The following is a 20,060-nucleotide window of genomic DNA, read 5'->3' on the forward strand; positions in this document are numbered from 1 at the left end:
GTGGATGGATACACTAATACCATCTTCTCCTCCCTTCATCAAAAGATATGCAGAGTTGAAAACAACCCAAATGTCCATCAATAGATGAATGGATAAAAAACTTGATATAATAAAATATTATTCAGTCAAAAAATGACATTTTTACACATGCTATGTAACATGGATGAACCTTGAAGACATTATGCCAAGTGAAATAAGCCAATTACAAAAGATCAAATGTTGTATGATTCCAAATATGGGAGGTATTTAGTGTAGTTAAATTTACAGAGACAGGAATAGAATGGTGGTTGCCAGGGGCTCAGGAGAGGGGAAAATATGGAATTATTGTTTAACTAGAGGCCCGATGCACGAAATTTGTGCAAGGGGCTTAGCCCTCACAGCCACAGTGGCTTGCCTTGGCCCTCAGAGTCCCGGCTTCATCCGGAAGGTCATTCAGCTGTCCGGTCTAATTAGCATATTACGCTTTTATTATTATAGATGAGTATAGAGTTTCAGTCTGAGAAGATAAAGGGAGTTCTGGAGATGGATGGTGGTGATGGCTGTACAACAGTGTGAATGTACTTAATGCCACTGAATTGTACATTTAATGGTAAACTTTGTTATGTATATTTTAAAAAAGGCTTGCTAAAGGTTTTTTACTTTTCTTATTAAGGTGTGGATTTTTATGGCAGGGGGACAATAGGGACCTGAGTTATTGAAAGGGTTTTATAAGGCCAATAGGTTAACATAAAATTCCAAAAACAGAAAAGGCATGACAGTGAAAATGCTCCCTACTCTGACAACTTTTAATGTTTGTTGATTTATTTATCACGAAACATTAAAAAATACAGCTCAAGACCAGAGTGCTTATGCTGAGAATCATTTGAGGACCGACAGCTAGGACAATCTGAATTGAGTGACTATTCATTTGATAATTTAGAAAAATGGTGGCCTACAAATCACATTACAGTCAAACCTTGAATGTCTCCCATCTCGAACAATGTGGTTATCAGCCAAGTTATTCACAGAACAAATGTCTGACACCTCTTTCAAGCTAATACCTCAGCATGACAAAAAGCATCTCTCATGCAACAAAGGACAGAATGCTTTTGTTGCTGGCAAAATTAACCATTAGCACAGTTTTAAAACATAAAGAGGCCATCAAGAGTGCTAAGGTTGCTAAGGGTGTGAAAGAAACAATGATTATAGACAATTAAAGAGGTAGGAAAACTGTTGATTTAGATAAACGAAAAGCAGTTAGCCAGTGACAGCCATTTTGAAGGCAGTTATTATGTGAATAAGCAAAGATGCTATGTGCGGGCCTGAAAGCACCCCTGGACCCAATGCTGAAAGTGATTCGCCTGCCTGGCTGGTGTTGCTCAGTGGTTGAACATCGACCCATAACCAGGAAGTCATGGTTTGGTTCCCAGTCAGGGCACAGGCCTGGGTTTTGGGCTCAATCTCCAATAGGGGGCATTCTCTATTATTGATGTTTTCTATCTCTCTCTCCCTCTCCCTTTCTCTCTGTGAAATCAATAAAAACATATATAAAAAAAAACAACAACCAAAAAACTTTGTGATTCAAAACACTAAGAAAAGAGACAAATCATAGACCAGGAGAAAATATTTAAAAATCATATATCTGATAAAGGACTTGTATCCAGAATTATGTAAAGATCTGTTACAACCCAATGAGATGGTAATAATAATCCAATTAAAGAAAGATTTGAATAGACTTCTTACCAAAAAGATATATGAATGTCTAATAAGCACATGAAATGATGTTCAGAATCATCAGTCATTAGGGAAATGCAAATTAAAACACACACCTATTAAAAAGACAATGCAAATTAAAACACACACCACACACCTATTAAAAAGACAGCAATGGCCCTGGCCAGGTAGCTCAGTTGATCAGAGCATCATCCTGATATGCCAAGGTTTCAGGTTTGATCCCTGGTCAGGGTACATACAAGAATCAACCAATTAATGCATCCATAAGTGGAACAACAAATTGATGTTTCTCTTTCTCTCTAAAAATCAATTAATAAAAAAATTAAGAAAAATCTTAAAAATAAAGATAGTAACAACTTTTTGTGAGCATGTGGAGAAACTGGAACTCTCACACACTGCTGTGGAAATGTAACATGGTACAGCTACTTTGAACAACAGTTTGACAATTTCTTAAAAAAAATTTAAATATAATTTTACCATACAACCCAGCCATTCCACTCCTAGGAATCTTCTTAAGAGAAATAAAAACACAGGTTTACATAAAGACTTGTATGCAAATGTTCAAAAAGATATTACTTATAATAACCCCAAACTGGAAACAATTCAAATGTTCATAAACTGGTGAATGGATAAATAAAATGCAGTATATACATACAATAGAATACTACTTACTATACAGCAACAAAAAAGTAACGAACTATTAATATCAGCAACATGAATAAACCTCAAAAATGTAAGTAAAAGAAGCCAGACACAAAAGACTACATTATTATATGAAAACATTTATATGAAATGTCCAGAAAAGTCAAATCTATAAAGATAAAAAAAAGATTTATGGTTGTCAGTGGCTAGAGTGGAAATAGGGATTGACTATAAACTGGTATGAGAGATATTTTTGAAGTGATGGGAATGTTCTAAAACTGGGTTGCAGTGACAATTGCATAAATCTGTAAATTTACTAAATATCATTGAACTGTACACTTAAAACGGGTTAATTTTTTGGTATATAAATTGTACATCAATAAAGCTTTTTAGGAAATAAAAAGCAGTTGCAATAGATGAGAAGATGGGGTAAGGAAAATTTGGCTTCACCTGGAGTCAGCTATAAAAGCAGATATTTAGTGCTGATAGGCCATGGATGAGTATAAACACAGTGTAATGGATGGATTCCCTCGCCTTGTCTTTTAATTGGTCATAGCAAATTCATCTGCCAGGAATTAATTAATCCATCACCTGAGTTAAGTGCTTACATTGATCTGATAACCATATGTGGCTCAACCCTTAAACATCTGCCAGAGTAAGTGAATAGGAGAGCCCATGTGAATATTATCCACAGATAGCATGAAATTAATAATTTATGTTTTATTATAATCCTATATAACAAAAGCCTAATATGCTAAGTGTCCAGTCATCTGGTCGTCCATTCAACCAATCAAAGCATAATATGCTAATGATATGCTTAGGCCACTCAACCGCTCGCTATGACATGCACTGACCACCAGGGGGCAGATGCTCTGACCGGTAGCTTAGCTTGCTGCTGGGGTCTTGCCGATTGGGACTGAGTGAGGCAGGCTGGACACTCCCTGGAGCCTTCCGTGGTCCCTCCCTGACTGGCCAACCTCCTGTGTCCCTCTCCGATCCCGATTGTGCACCAGTGGGGTCCCTTGGCCTGGCCTGTGCCCTCTTGTAATCCAGGACCCCTCCGGGGATGTTGGAGAGCTGGTTTTGGCCTGATCCCGCTCAATGCAGGAGCTGTCCCGTGGTGGTCAGTGTGCTCCCACAGGGGGAGCACTGCTCAGCCAGAAGCCAGGCTCATGGCTGGTTTGGTTCCCAGTCAGGGCACAGGCCTGGGTTTCTAAAAGAGAGTAGGTCTTTTTTAAAAACATGTTTTTATTGATTTTTATTTATTTATTTATTTATTTTTTATTTTTTTTTTTTTTGCTTTTTTTTTTTTTTTTTTCAAATATATTTTATTGATTTTTTACAGAGAGGAAGGGAGAGAGATAGAGAGTTAGAAACATCGATGAGAGAGAAACATCGATCAGCCGCCTCCTGCACATCTCCCACTGGGGATGTGCCCGCAACCCAGGTACATGCCCTTGACCGGACTCGAACCTGGGACCTTTCAGTCCGCAGGCCGACGCTCTATTCACTGAGCCAAACCGGTTTTGGCTTTTTATTGATTTTTAAAAAAAGAGAGATAAGAAGGGAGAAGGAGAGAGAGAAACATTGATTGGTTTTGCACACACCCTATGGGGGATCGAGCCCAAAACCTGGGTATATGCCCTGACTAGGAATCGAACTGGTGACCCTTTAGTGCATGGGACAATGCTCAACCAACTAAGTCACACTGGCCAGGACAATTTGCTAAATTATTAAAGTTTGCAGCTTCTGTACTCTTGAGCATAGAAAAACCAACACTATTAATTAAATTTATAAAGTCTCAGAAACTGTCTTTTAATGAGGGGAATACAACAATTTAGAGGACAAAAAGGAAATTTTGGAGCTGTCGGATTTGGCCTAGAAGAATTCACAGGAAAAAGAATATTGAAGGGAATAGGGAAAATCTAGTAGAGGATAGGGATTCATTTTTAAAATAAAGCTCAAACAAAACATGTTCTCCCATTAAAAATAGAAAAAGAAAAGAAAAGAAAACTCTGTTAAATAAGAAACATGGTGGTTACTCAGGGTATGAACAGTAAATTTCCCAGGCATCAGCCCCTCACCCAGGCTGGCCAAACCTCCATGGGGTGAGGGTCCTCCGAGGGGTCCCACACTGCAAGAGGGCATAGGCTGGGCTGAGGGACCCCCCCTCTGAGTGCACAAATTTTTGTGCACCAGGCCTCTAGTATCTGTACAATAATGAATGACCTTGCAGTGCTTCACAGCCATTTTTCTTTTACTGTGTTTCTAGCAGCCTTCGTAGCTCATTTTGCCTTTGAAAATATAGACATAGAGAAAGAGATGACCCGCCCAGAGTCAGCTGGAAACCAACACTTCCTCTTCAAGATCTGTGGCAGCTCTATTTCTCCATACTCTTTCTCTAAAGCGGTGGTTCTCAACCTTCTGGCTCTTTAAATACAGTTCCTCATGCTGTGACCCCACTGGGGTGCCTGGCCAGTCTGGGTGAGGGGCTGAGGGCCGTTTTCAGGCTGGCCAAGCCCCCTGGTGATGTAAGCTCCCAGCCTCTCTTTTTTTCTTTTTACTCTGGGATTTATTTACCTTCTATAATTGAAACTTTGTTGCCTTTAGTGGAGGCCTGCAGAAAGCTTGGCTTCCTCCATTGCCAGGGCAACCCACTCCTGCTCAGAGCCGGCTCCTGCTCGCTCCAGCTCCATGGCCATGGCTGGCTGAAAGCAGGTATCTGGGGTTTGTTTAGCTTCTATAATTGAAACTTTGTTGCTTTCAGTGGAGCTCAGAGCTGGCTGCGGCAGGCGGGGAAGGTTGGCTTCCTCCAACACTGGAGCAAGCAAGCCTCCTGCTTGCTCCAGTTCCGTGGCTGCCGGCCACCATCTTGGTTGGGTTAATTTGCGTATAGTCACTCTGATTGGCTGGTGGGTGTGGCTTAAGGCATAGCAAAGGTATGGTCAATTTGCATGTTTGTCTTTTATCAGTGTAGATTTATTTAATACACCACTAGGACATTCAATCTTTTAGGTCTGGTTTGATATTTTGTACAGAACCTCCCCTCTTCCTCCCCCCACACAAAAATTAACATAAGCCAAATGAAAACTCACATTTTCATGGTAACAATTTATCTAAAGTGAAACAAAAAAGTAATTAGAAAAGATGGTGATTCTCCTCTAATGGGAAATGGTCCCAGAGAGATGGACTGGTAACTACAGGACCAAAGGTCCTTCATTCACTCTCATTTTACCTAATTACTATGTTCTCAACTATTTAACCAACATGAAAGGACATTCAATCTCATTCTTGCTAGAGCAGGCTGGAATTCTGGGCCAGAAGTAATTTAGCACCCCCCATTTTTTTTTTAAATATACTTTATTGTTTTTTTACAGAGAGGAAGGGAGAGGGATAGTCAGAAACATCGATGAGCGAGAAACATCGATCAGCTACCTCCTGCACACCCCCTACTGGGGATATGCCCGCAACCAAGGTACATGCCCTTGACCGGAATCAAACCTGGGACCCTTGAGTCTGCAGGCCGACGCTCTATCCACTGAGCCAAACCGGTTAGGGCAGCACCCCAAATTTTTACCATCTGACAAAAATGTATCCTCTCACTTCAGAGCTCTTTTGAAAGGTCTTCAGGTCCTAAATTAACTTATCCTGCCAAAGCTAAATACTCTATTCCTTCAAGGGAGATGTCTCCAGCACCCAATTTATTGCTCTTAAGTATAAATTTATAAACTTATAATAAAACATGAATTAGCTTATCCTGATAGATAATTATAAGGCCAAGTCAATGTCTGAACAAACTTAAAAATAAGTCTGGTTAAAAGAAAGGAGTGTTTCCTAATGCAAACACTATGCTTCCAGGACCAGCACTAAAAATCCACCTAAACATTTGCAATCAATTTTCTGAAATTATAATTTCCAGCAGATCTGAGCTGGAATATGTACTGTCATCTGTCACTTTCCATTAATGATGAGTCTTTCCCTCCAGCTGAGGGAACACCTGCTCTAGGGACACGCTGGACTGAATTCAGAGAGGCTGACACTTTCTCTCAGAGCCCAGCTGCCCTCGGTTGCAGGTCACATCCTGGTCAGAGGTCCTTTCAGCTTCCTGCCATCCAAGACAAGGAGGAAGAAGCCTGGGTGATGAGAAGTGCTTTCTACCAACTTGGGGCAATGTTATTCATACAAGATTTCCTGCACAAAAACCAATAACTAAGAAATCAGACAAGTATAGTACTAGCCATCCTATTTCTTATGTTCAGTTATTCAACCTTTAAAGCCACAGTGCCCTTATAATGCACATCTAGGACAAGTTTCTAAGTTCATGAGGCCAATGAGGTTAAACAATTTATCTAATGGCCATGGAAACCTCTGAGGCAGGGCCTGAATTCAAGTCTTCTAGCTCCATGTCTCCCATACTGCATTATCTTAGCAATATCTCATGGGACATTTTAGTGCCAGGTCAGTTTCCTGGTCATGGCCAAATTGGTAACCACTGTCCAGTGAAATGAGCATTGGGCTGAGAATGAGAAGACATGGGTTTTCTGGCATTGCTCTGCGTGTGTGTCTGAGATCTTTAAGGGGTCTGACCTCTTAACTAATTTCTGCTTCAATGTGTCCTTCCCACTCCCTGGCAAATCCCCAGATGCTGACTCAGTTCTACCATCTGCCTCTTCTTGCTCTCCGCATAGCCAGTGTTGAAAGGCATTAGAGTGGGGTTGATAAGTGCCACTAGAAATCCATGGTCTGTAGTCTCAATCATCTCTTCCTGAATTCTCTAATAATCTTAGTATCAGTCTTTTTGCTTCTATGCTTGCTTCCTTTCAAACTATTTTTCATAAAGCAGTCAGAATCAACTCTTTAAATATACATACAACCATACCACTTCACAGCTCACAACCCTTTAATAGCTTCCCATTGCACTGTGAATAAAATCCAAACTCATTCCATGCCTGTAAGATCCGGCATGTTCTGGCTCTCTTTCCCCTCTCTGACCGCATCGCAGTCCATTGCTAGTAGGTTCCAAGCACAACAGTCCTCTTCAGCTCCTTACACATGCCAGATTTGCCTTTCCTTCCTTTATGGAATGAATGTTTGTATCCCCCCAAACTTACACATTGAAGCCCTATCCCTCAGTATGGTTTTATTAGGAGATGGGCCCCTAAGTAAATAATTAAGGTTAAATAAGGTCCTAGGGGTGGAGCCCTGGTCTGAAATGATTAATATTCTCATAAGACACATCAGAGAGCTAGTGTGAGCACTCCCCTGCTCCTTGCCTCTCTGTGCAAACACCAGGGAAAGGCCATGTGAGGACACAGCAGGAAGAAGTGTCTACAGGCCAGGAAAGAGAGCCCTCATTAGAAACCCAATTTTCCAGCATCTTGATCCTGGACTTCTAGCCTCCAGACTGTGAGAAAAGTTAATTCCTGTTGTTTAAGCCACCTCGTCTGTGGTATTTTGTTATAGCAGCCCAAGCAGACTTATGTACTGCCTGAGAGTTTTTAACATACGCTATTTCCTTTTAGGAGCTTCCACTCCTCTCTTCTTCCTTTCTTTCTTCTCTTTCTCTACGTCCTTACTTCTCATTCTAATATGTCCTCTAACAGACCACTCTAATGAAATAGCTCTCCCAAAGGTCACCAATTATTACTATTTTACCAAAACCAATGGATTTTTAAAAATGTTTTTATTTGTTTAGAGAGAAGGGGAGGGAGAAAGAGATAGAAACAGTGATCAGCTGCCTCCTACATGATCCCTGGTGGGAGTCCACAACCCAGGCAAGTGCCCTGACTGGGAATTGAACTGGTGACCTCTTGGTGCATGGGTTGATGCTCAACCACTGAGCCACACTGGCCGGGCCCAATGGATGTGTATCATCTTATATTACTGGGACATCTCCAACACATGTAACACTGTAGACCCCTCAATTCCTGAATCCCCTACTTTCTTGGCTTTGATTTCATTACTTTCTCCAGGTATTTCTGTAAATATTTCCTCAAGGTTTCCTTCCTGAGCTGCTTAAATGTTAGTGTTCCACTGGATTTTGTTCTTGGCCCACAGTTCTTTTCTATATTATACTTTCCTTGGATAATCTCATCTGTTCTCCTTGCTTTAATTCTTATTGTGTGTTGATGATTCCCAAATCTATCTCATCCTCTAAAACAGATTTCAATATCCAACTGCCTGCTAACCCACTCTACTTGGATGTCTATAGCAGCTGTTCTCAAACTTCTGGCCCTTTAAATACAGTTCCTCATGTTGTGACCCCCAACCATAAAATTATTTTTGTTGCTACTTCATAACTGTAATGTTGCTACTGTTATGCATCATAATGTAAATATCTGATATGCAGGATGGTCTTAGGCGACCCCTGTGAAAGGGTCGTTCGACCCCCAAAGGGGTCGCAACCCACAGGTTGAGAACCACTGGTCTATAGGTATCTTACACTCAAGATAGCTACAACTGAACTCTATCTTCCCTATAAACCAGCCTCTCTTTTTAAATTCTGTCTCAGTTCATGGTGTCACCCTTTGTCCAAATAAGAAACCTAGTGTCATTCTGGGCTCTCCCCTTCTTATCCACTGCTCATTTTTTCAGGTACCAGAGACGAATTAGTCGTCACCTTTGGTCCATGACACCGTATGTTCCATGGTTTGGCTCTTTTTCTTCCTCTAGGCAAAGATACCTACCTTTCCCTCTTTGAAGTGCTTCTTGAGTTGCTTCTGCATGGCAGTCAGCTTCTTGGACTGCACCCCACTGTAGGCCAGCAGCATGCCACCGAATTGCCTCTCAGTAATTCTCCCATCCACAGGGTCATGGCGTTCAAACTGAGAGGAAAACAGAAAGAGTGTTCTTGGGTCAAATAGAAAGTACTTTGACATGGAATGTGGGATGATAAACTGTGTTGGATGGCAGAAAATAGTTGATGGCCAGGATTGTATTTCTGAACTACAATTCTCACCGAGATTTAAAAAAATTAATCAGAAAGACAAGATCTGGGTTCTTCTCCAACTCTGCCACTGAACATTTATGTAATCAGGACAGTAACCCAGCTACTCTTGGCCTCAATTTCCTCATAGATAAAGCACAGCTGCTGTGACATCTCATATACCTTACAGGTCAGGAGCATGTTTGCAGAGATCAAAACAATGTTAAAACTCGGAGAAACCAAGATAGCGGCATAGGTAAACACCGGAAATTGCTGCCTCCCACAACAAATTCAAAAATACAACTAAAAGACAAAACGGACATCATCCAGAACTACAGGAAGGCGGGCTGAGTGGAAATTTCTACAACTGGAAGGAAAGAGAAAAGCACACTGAGATTCAGAGGAGCTGCAGAGGTGGAGTGCAGAGGTACGGAGGCTCGAGCACACGCGGCAAGGGCTGGCGACTAAGGACGCGGCTGTCTTTTTGAATCCGGAGGGAGCCACAAGCCCCCGACTGCTCTGAACTCCAGTTCCGGGTGAGTCTCTGGGGACCCAGACTCATACGGGGAGAAACTGGACTGTCTGGAAGCGGGCAGAACTCGGAACTTGAGGGAAGCTCTCTCTCAGAGGTGCTTGCAGCAATTACCAGGACACTGAGACGCAGTCCCCTTAGGGCAGGGCTGAGGATCAGCCATAGCTGTTTGCTCCGCCCTGTTGTTCCCCTGAGACCCTGCCCCACCCAAGCTGCAGCAGAGGCTTTTGCATATGAATGCCCTGGCCCTTTGCAATCTGAAAATTACCTAACAAACTGCAGCTGGACCAGACAGACCCAGAACATCCAAAAGAAGGCCCAAGGCCCCACAGCAGCTTGCATTGCTTCACAGCTGGGCCTCATTTGGGCACCTCCAAACCCCAAACAAGGAAGGGGAATCTGCAGATCTCTTCGTAGCTCCTGCTGGGTAGCCTCAGGCAGAGGCTAGATTAGCACCTCCTTAGATCCAAGAGCCATTGTACCCAGTGGTCAGAGTGGGACCATCCAGATTACAACTCCTCAGATTCATAAGGGACACACTCAGGGGGCAGACTCAGTGAGCACCAAAGCCCCACTGAAGCAAGTCTTGCCCTATAAGGGTGTCTTCAGCACAGAAGTTCTTCCACTGTAGACACAGCTGGTTCTCACAGCCAGTTGGCCTGGAGGTCAATTCCTCTCAGTGATACCCACAATAATCAAGGCTTAACTAAAACTAGACTGTGCATAAAGCCCACAAAGGGGCGCACCAAGAGTGTCCGCCTCAGGTAATTGGCGAGGCTGAGCCACTGGGCCCTATAGGACACCTAACACACAAAGCCACTCTACCAACACAGGGAAACATAAAAAATGCAGAGACAAAGAAACAGGACACAAATGACAGAAATGGAGGAAAGCAAACTACTGGATACAGAGTTCAAAACCACACTTTTAAGGATTTTCAAGAACTTTCTAGAAACCGCCGATAAATGTAGTGAGACCTTCAATAAATCTAGTGAGACCCTCGAGGTTATTACAAAGGACCAAACAGAAATTAAGCATACACTGACTGAAATAAAGGATATTATGCAGAGTTCCAATAGCAGACTAGAGGATCACAAGAATCAAGTCAAAGATTTGAAATACAAAGAAGCAAAAAACACCCAACTGGAAAAGCAAAATGAAAAAAGAATCCAAAAATACAAAGATAGCGTAAGGAGCGTCTGGGACAGCTTCAAGCACACCAACATTCGAATTATAGGGGTGCCAGAAGAAGAGAGAGAGCAAGATATTGAAAACCTATTTGAAGAAATAATGACAGAAAACTTCCCCTACCTGATGAAAGAAAGAGACTTACAAGTCCAGGAAGTACAGAGAACCCAAACAAAAGGAATCCAAAGAGGACCACACCAAGACACATCATAATTAAAATGGCAAGAGCAAAAGACAAAGAGAAAATCTTAAAAGCATCAAGAGAAAGAAAGTCAGTTACCTACAAGGGAGTACCCATACGACTGTCAGTGGATTTCTCAACAGAAACTTTGCAGGCCAGAAGGGAGTGGCAAGAAATATTCAAAGTGATGAATGCCAAGAACCTACAACCAAGATTACTTTACCCAGCAAAGATATCATTCAGAATTGAAGGTCAGATAAAGAGCTTCACAGATAAGAAAAAGCTAAAGGAGTTCATCACCACCAAACCAGTATTATATGAAATGCTGAAAGGTATCCTTTAAGAAGAGGAAGAAGAAGAAAAAGGTAAAGATACAAATTATGATCAACAAATACATATCTATCAACAAGTGAATCTAAAAATCAAGTGAGTAAATAATCTGATGAACAGAATAAACTGGTGATTATAATAGAATCAGGGGCATAGAAAGGAAGTGAACTGACTATTCTTGGGGGGGAAAGGGGTGTGGGGGGTGCGGGAAGAGACTGGACAATAATCGTGCACCTATGGATGAGGATAGTAGGAGGGGGGGTGAGGGCGGAGGGTGGGATGGGAACCGGGTGGAGGGGAGCTATGGGGGGGGGAAAAAAGAGGAACAACTGTAATAATCTGAACAATAAAGATTTAATTAAAAAAAAATCCTCAAAAAAACCCCAAAACAATGTTAAAACTCTATTCTAATTCATGAGTAATATTGTTGGTAATAAGTAATCTTTGGTCCATCTTTATCTTTGCTACTCAGAGAAGATTTAAAATCTAATTATTAGCCCTAACCGGTTTGGCTCAGTGGATAGAGCGTTGGCCTGTGGACTCAAGGGTCCCAGGTTCGATTCTAGTCAAGGGCATGTACCTTGGTTGCGGGCACATACCCAGTGGGGAGTGTGCAGGAGGCAGCTGATTGATGTTTCTCTCTCATCGATGTTTCTAATTCTCTAACTCTCTCCTTTCCTCTCTGTAAAAAAAAAATCAATAAAATATATTTTAAAAATCTAATTATTATATATTTGATTAATTATACATATATAAAGTCTTATCAGTTCTTCAGTCTGTATTCAGGCCTTTAAGAATTTCAAGTTTGCCCCCAAATGGTAATCAAATGCTAGGACATCAATAGAACTTGGAAAAAAAAATGTACAGAGTATAGAATATCTTAATTAGACATGCTTAATTACCATAAAGCTACTGAAAATTTATTAGATGTATTTAAATATGCAGCTGGAAAGGTTAAGTATAAAGGACCTCCAGCTAATCTAAGTAATATCAGAAAACTAAGATTTTTAATATAAAAACAGAGACCAGAAAGTTATCTCAATGCCAGCTGCAGTGTTAATGATACTTATAAATACATAGCTAATAAACTGGCTAAAGATGGGCCCAGAAACAAATTAGAAAGCAAAATGATTTTAAGATGGTAAAATTTCCCCATGGATTTATTGGAAAATAAAAGTTACTAGGAAACTCTCAGATTCTTATGTGGTGAGACATAATCCTGTTCTCATAAGAGGGGTATGTATACACAGACATAGACATTGCTAAGTAAGGTCATATCAACAAACATTTCCCAAATGTCTACTAGTGGTCTAGCATTGTGTTAGTCTTGTGGGATAAGGAAAGGTGATTCAGTTTCTGTTCTTAGGGTCTTCACCATCTAGGAGGGAGATAAGATTTACAGATGAGTCACAAAATAAGTAATAAGTATATAGTCAAGAGTGAAATTCTGGTTTTCATTTCCTCAGTTAGCTTATAAGTTGATAGATACCTTAATTTCTTTCCTCACTGGTGAGACAGTCAGTGAGCAATACACAAGAACTGCATTTTAACAACAGCAAACATTTACTGAGCATGTACTATGGGCCATGTTCTTTATCCATATTTTCTTTCATTTAGTCATTATAACACCCTATGGCAGGGGTGGGCAAACTTTTTGACTCAAGGGCCACAATGGGTTCTTAAACTGGACCAGAGGGCCGGAACAAAAGCATGGATGGAGTGTTTGTGTGAACTAATATAAATTCAAAGTAAACATCATTACATAAAAGGGTACGGTCTTTTTTTTTTTTAGTTTTATTCATTTCAAACGGGCCGGATCCGGCCTGTGGGCCGTAGTTTGCCCACGGCTGCCCTATGGAGTAGATATTATCAGCTCCATTTTACAGATGAGAACACTGAGGTAACATGAAGTCCTGAGATTCAAATTCAGCTCTGTCTGGAACCAAGGACTGTATCTCAATATCACACGGTTTCATCCTTCTAAGCAATAATACATATTCATCCTATAGAACAGGGGTCCTCAAACTTTTTAAATAGGGGGCCAGTTCACCGTCCCTTAGACCGTTGGAGGGCCGGACTACAGTTTTAAAAAAAAACTATGAACAAATTCCTATGCACACTGCACATATCTTATTTTGAAGTAAAAAAACAAAACGGGAACAAATACAATATTTGTATTTGCATGTGGCCCGCGGGCTGTAGTTTGAAGACCTCTGCTATAGAACAGCACCATGGTGTTTTGGAAAAACTTATGCAACCAGGAAGCTAAGTCATATTTAAAGTGAGAGGCAAAACAATTTCCAAGGAAATCAATACCATCAATATTAAGTGAAAGCCTCTTTTTTAACTCAGCCACTCAATATTTCAAGTTTGTCATAGCATCACTTCTGCAGAGCTGATTAATTTTTGACACCACCAAAAGTTTTCAGGATTCAATTTTAAGTCTGATTTATGATTCAATTTACCATCTTGAAACAAAATGGAGGACTAAAATTTTTTGCTAATGGGCATACTTTCTACAGTGTCTAAATCAGATTTTAGTGAAATGTGATACCGGGTAAAAGCTGGAGATGCATAGTCTTGTATGGGCTTCTTTAAGGTAAGTGGAGCCAGGCTGTGGTCCCGCCCTCCAGGCTGGGCTCTAACAATTTAGGGCACTCATTTCACCCTTATCTGGAGATGTCACAGCTGAGGAGAAATCCCATATATCTGAATTAGATGCGTTTTAAGCTTTATTCCACAAGATAGACTCAAGGTTGAAATGTTGCTTGTTTATAACATTGGCAGCAGAAGCAGCTTGCTCAAGACTTACGGAAACAAAGGCCGGTATTCTTCTGTTCTCCAAGGGGGCATAACATTGCACCTCTATTATGTTTCAAAGACAGAAAAGATCATTTGCAGTAGAGATGCTCATGTAACAATGCCATACTCAAGTTAGCATTTTTGCTAATATTCTTTGAAAACTCAGACATGTCTTTTTCTCTTAGGGTTAAGTTGTTATTATTTTGATGTAGTTGGAACCTGAAAGGGCTTAAAGACCATAAAATTCATCCCTGGCCAGTTAGTTCACTTAGTTAGAGCATCGTCTCGATATGTCAAAGTTGTGGGTTCAATTCCCAGTTAGGGCAAGTACAAGAATCAACCAATGAATGCATAATTAAGTGGGACAACAAATTGATGTTCTCTCTCTCTCTCTCTCTCTCTCAAAAAGTCAATATAAAAAAAGGACTATAAAATTCAGCTCCATGCAGTGTGGGTCATTGCAAAGTTTACTACCTCCACTGTAATTTGATTTGGGGCAGCATTTCTCCTTTTAGGTTTTTAGGCTCTTTTGAGGCAAGACTGCCTTATTTCTGAGGTCTTCAAAATGGCTGGGATGGCAGAGAGAGCTCTTTATCCGCAAAACTGCTAATGAAAAATGATCTAATGTGCTATTCACTCAACATTTATTAACTGAGGACTTACTACACAAAGGCTAGGGAGCTTCAAGGACCTTCATTAGGGCAAAATTTTCAAGGGTGATAGCTAGACATCACGTGGCTCGAGATGAAAGGTGTACCGTAGCCTGTGGGTGTATTCCTGGAGCACAGTATGCATGTGATCCCCAAGGTCATGAGAGGGTCTTTGGGGAAAGACATATGCTATTACAAAATTATCACAATGCAGAAAGCTTCTAATTATATATTTGGAAGCAATTCAAATGACTGGTTTGTATTTTAAGTAGTTGAACACTGACAAAGCCTCTTTATGTTCCACTGCAATGGCAATGAAGGAGACTCTATTCCATTTGACACTATGGCACAGCAACTCCCCCTTCCAGTGCACCACTAACCATTTGCATTGCTTTTCTGTGTCTAAGAGAAGCCTAGCATTTTCTCTTCCGCAGCCCTGCCACTTTCTCAAATGGATACAAGCTGTTGTCGCTGTTGTTCCCCAGGGAGCTGCAGGGCAGGCACAGGGGGCCAGAGAAGAGGAGCCAAAAAACTGTCTGCAAGATTTTTCCTGGCTTTCTGTCCATATTGTGCTTCTTGTTCCCACCCCTGCCCCTTGCTGAGAGAAAACATTGTCTTTTGGAAGGACAGATGGTCCACATATATCTAATCAGCATTTTTTAACTGGTGTGCCTCAAGAATTTTTAAAACATGCAATACCTGACTATTGAGTCAGGGGCATTGACCTCTTTTCCCTTAGATTGTCAAATTAAAAAAAATGACAACAGCCAACACAACAATAGTCACTCGGTGTGAATGAGTCAAAGAGTCAAAATCATACCTAAGTTTTTGGTCAGATCGGCAAAAAAATGTAACATTTTTTGGTGTGCTGCAGAATTTTAGTAATCAGTTTATGTGTGCCATGAGACGAAAAAGATGAAAATCGCTGATCTAGATGAAATGATTTAAGGAAGATGGGAAGCCAGGAAGAGAAGAAAAGAAAGAATTATAAACAAAAGTCAAGATAAGATTAGAAAAGTAGTAAAAGGAAAAAAAATCAGTGTCTGCAAGTGGGTCTTGATTTATTAAAGACTTTTGAGGTTAATATATTCCAACAAATGTATTCTTTTTTATACAATTTCTTCTCTGGAGACGGTCTATCCCTCAGAGTAAATCCTGCCCTTAACACGTATTTCAAAATGGTAATTTTCTTGATAGGATTTTACTAGTTTCTGAACTGTGCAATTTGAGTCCTTGAGATTACTGAACACCTCTTTATTTTTCAACCTGACAGTATTTGGCTTTTGAGATCTTAGCCATGCCACTGCTGCTATTACCAGGAGTCTCAGAGCAACTGTCCGTTATGTCCATCAAAAGGAAAAACGATACAGGGGCAGGTCTCTACTGCAAACCCATCCAGTCGGCATGACATACACACGCTAGTTTGAATATGAATCTCTGTCTTCAATTGGCAGGGGACATCAGAGAGCATCAGGCCAAATTGCCTGGAGCCTGAATTTTTTTGATCTCTAAATAAAAGATGTATCTTCACTGTCAACACTAATAAGTTTGTCTTTTGGCTAACTGGTGAGCCAAGGAAAAAGGCTCATAATTTAGAATTGAGACAACATGGTTCAGTGTCCTCATCTAGGGCCAAAACAATCCATTAGAGTCTGGGACTGTAGGATTATGGATGACCAAACTAAACCGCTAGACTTTTCTACTTAAAATCCAAGGATACTTTCCATTTAAAAATTGTTTTTAAGAAAGTTCAGGCTGATGATCAAATCACGTTACTAAATGACATGACTATGAATACTATAGTTAGTTAGACCAGGAAAAGGTTAACTTTTCAGTCTAATAGTAAAAACCAGGGAGATAATAAGATGCATGAACTCATTACATGATAATATAAATCAGGGTATATTTGATTGAGGGCGTCAGGGAAAAACACTTTAGAATTGGAACAGAGGTTTCAAGGTTTGATAAATGTTGGTTTTATTCCATGGAAGGTAATACATTAAAGTGACCAACAATATGGGCTTTAGAAACAGTAAGGCCTGGGTCTGAAATCTGGCTTGAACCTCTGCTTGCGGCTCTGACTCTAGGAAAGTGGCTTACTCACTCTAAGGCTTCAAAATCTTTCCACCAAAAAAATGAAAATGATATTCACAATTTCAAAGTGTTAAAAGGATTAACAGAGAATATGTGTGTGTGTGTGTGTGTGTGTGTGTGTGTGTGTGTGTGTGTGTGTAAATTAGCACAGTTTGGTGCATAGTTAACATTCAATAAATGTAATAATAATAATACCTTTACCACCATGCTGTCACTTCCTAGAAGATAAAAGCCTCAATTGATTATTCCATTCTTAGTGAGTCTTACTTAAGTTCAATTACTATTTCTCACTCTTCTTTTCATCATTGTTCTTGCTAAGTCTTTGCTTACAGAATACTACTTTGACAATTGAAGAGCAGAAAAAGTAAATGCAACTAATTTCATTTACTATTCAATACAGGATAATTTCAAGATTAAACTAATTAACAGTTGGCTGAGCCCAGCCGGTGTGGCTCAGTGACTGAGTGTCAACCTATGAACCAGGAGGTCATAGTTCGATTCCCAGTTGGGACACATGTCCAGGGTTGCCAGCTCAATCATCATTGATGTTTCTCTCTCTCTCTCTCTCTCTCTCTCTCTCTCTCTCTCTCTCTCTTTCTCTCTCTCTCTCTCTCTCTCAAAATCGATGAACAATCTTTAAAAAAAAAGAAGAAATAAAATCAAATAAAAAATGAATGATTCCACAAGTCCATGACTAGAGTCTGACTTTAAGAACATGTAAGTATACATATTCCTAAAAAAAAGATAACGTAGTTAGGTAATTATGTTACACAATTAGTTTATACCCAAGAGAAGACAGCATCATTAAAAATACTTATTGCTCGATGTTTTCTATAGAAACAATGTCACAAGTTGAAGATCTGAAAAGTCAATTATGGCTCAGTTAGACAAATAGTGTGTTCAAGGAATCTATCATGACACCTTTGTCTACATTCTGTAAAAGCTAGATAGATTAACTAAGAGAAACATAGGTCTATGATACTAGAACAGGGGTCCTCAAACTTTTTAAACAGGGGGCCAGTTCACTGTCCCTCAGACCGTTGGAGGGCCGGACTATAGTTTAAAAAAAAACTATGAACAAATTCCTATGCACATTGCACATAACTTATTTTGAAGTAAAAAAACAAAACGGGAACAAATACAATATTTGTATTTGCATGTGGCCCACAGGCCGTAGTTTGAGGACCCCTGTACTAGAACAACAAAACAATTAAGCTTATATCTATTTTTACCCAAATAAACAAAACTAACATGAAGTTGTATATTCTCAAATGTCTGCCTTATTTATAGAAAACACTAAAAAATATAGTTTGAGGGCACTAACTTTAAAATTGGTAATATATATATTTTTTATATCCGGACCTCACATCTTAGTTTATTTCACTTCAAATGACTGACCCCTCTTTGACTGACTTAATCTTTTTTTTTTTTAATTAAATCTTTATTGTTCAGATTATTACATTTGTTCCTCTTTTTTTCCCCCCCATAACTCCCCTCCTCCCAGTTCCCGCCCCACCCTCCGCCCTCACTCCCCACCCACTGTCCTCATCCATAGGTGCATGATTTTTGTCCAGTCTCTTCCCGAATCTCCCACACCCCTTTCCCCCCCAGGAATAGTCAGTCCATTCCCTTTCTATGTCCCTGATTCTATTATAATCAACAGTTCATTCTGTTCATCAGATTATTTATTCACTTGATTCTTAGATTCACTTGTTGATAGATGCATATTTGTTGTTCATAATTTGTATCTTTACCTTTTTCTTCCTCTTCCTCTTCTTAAAGGATACCTTTCAGCATTTCATATAATACTGGTTTGGCGGTGATGAACTCCTTTAGCTTTTCCTTATCTGTGAAGCTCTTTATCTGACCTTCAATTCTGAAGGATAGCTTTGCTGGATAAAGTAATCTTGGTTGTAGGTTCTTGGTATTCATCACTTTGAATATTTCTTGCCACTCCCTTCTGGCCTGCAAAGTTTCTGTTGAGAAATCAGCTGACAGTCGTATGGGTATTCCCTTGTAGGTAACTGGGTTTCTTTCTCTTGCTGCTTTTAAGATTCTCTCTTTGTCTTTTGCTCTTGGCATTTTAATTATGATGTGTCTTGGTGTGGTCCTCTTTGGATTCCTTTTGTTTGGGGTTCTCCTCGCTTCTTGGACCTGTAAGTCTATTTCTTTCACCAGGTGGGGGAAGTTTTCTGTCATTATTTCTTCAAATAGGTTTTCAATATCTTGCTCTCTCTCATCTTCTGGCACCCCTATAATTCTGATGTTGGTACGCTTGAAGCTGTCCCAGAGGCTCCTTACACTATCCTCGCATTTTTGGATTCTTTTTTCATTTTGCTTTTCCGGTTGGGTGTTTTTTGCTTCCTCGCATTTCAAATCATTGACTTGATTCTTGCGCTCCTCTGGTCTGCTGTCGGGAGTCTGTATAATATTCGTTATTTCAGTCCAGTGTATGCTTAATTTCTAGTTGGTTCCCCAATATAACATCGAGGGTCTCATTAGTTTTCTTGTAGATCTCATTAAGTTTATCGGCGGCTTCTAAACAGTTCTTGAGAGACCTTAAAAGTGTGGTTCTGAACTCTATATCTTCCATTGACAATTTTGTCCTGTTTCTTTGTCTCCGCATTTTGTTATGCTTCCTTGGTGCACCCCCTAGTGGTCTTTGTTCGCAGTCTTATAGTTAAATCTTGATTGTTGTAGCTAATTCCAGGGAGGGTTTGACCTCCAGGCCAAGTGGCTATGAGAATCAGCTGTGTCAGCAGTGAGAGAACTTCTGTCCTCTAGGGAGGTGCTAATCTAGCCTTTGCCTGAGGCTATCCGTCAAATGCCTCTGTGCAGGGCTTGGGCGGGGCGGGTCGCACAGGATCAACAGGGTGGGCTGGAGAGAGCAGTTATGGCGGCTCTCAGTCCTGTCCCCAGGGGCTCTGCCTCTCTGAGTCCCGGCACCCGCTGCAAAGCTCAGAGAGAAAGCTGCACTCGCTCTGACCGAAGCCAGACAGTCCC

The 20,060-nt window shown here is 40.5% G+C and overlaps 1 protein-coding gene across 12 annotated transcripts in view; it reads right to left on the bottom strand.

Moving 5' to 3' along the window:
• Positions 1–20,060, bottom strand: part of MICU1 (mitochondrial calcium uptake 1) — a 181,769-nt gene that overhangs the window by 32,915 nt on the left and 128,794 nt on the right. For 10 of the 12 annotated variants that reach the window (XR_004972225.1, XM_036337031.1, XM_036337037.1 and 7 more), the window contains one exon: positions 9,042–9,179. Coding sequence is in view for 10 of the 12 variants with exons in the window: in XM_036337031.1 (XP_036192924.1) it covers positions 9,042–9,179 (138 nt within the window). In the remaining 2 variants the exon portion in view is untranslated. Of the gene's footprint in view, positions 1–1,722; positions 1,809–9,041; positions 9,180–20,060 lie in introns of all 12 variants that reach the window. The other 2 variants (XR_004972226.1, XM_036337040.1) reach the window with 1 other exon arrangement.

This window comes from Myotis myotis, unplaced genomic scaffold, assembly GCF_014108235.1.
Source record: "Myotis myotis isolate mMyoMyo1 unplaced genomic scaffold, mMyoMyo1.p scaffold_m19_p_15, whole genome shotgun sequence".
Classification (NCBI taxonomy): Eukaryota; Metazoa; Chordata; class Mammalia; order Chiroptera; family Vespertilionidae; genus Myotis; species Myotis myotis.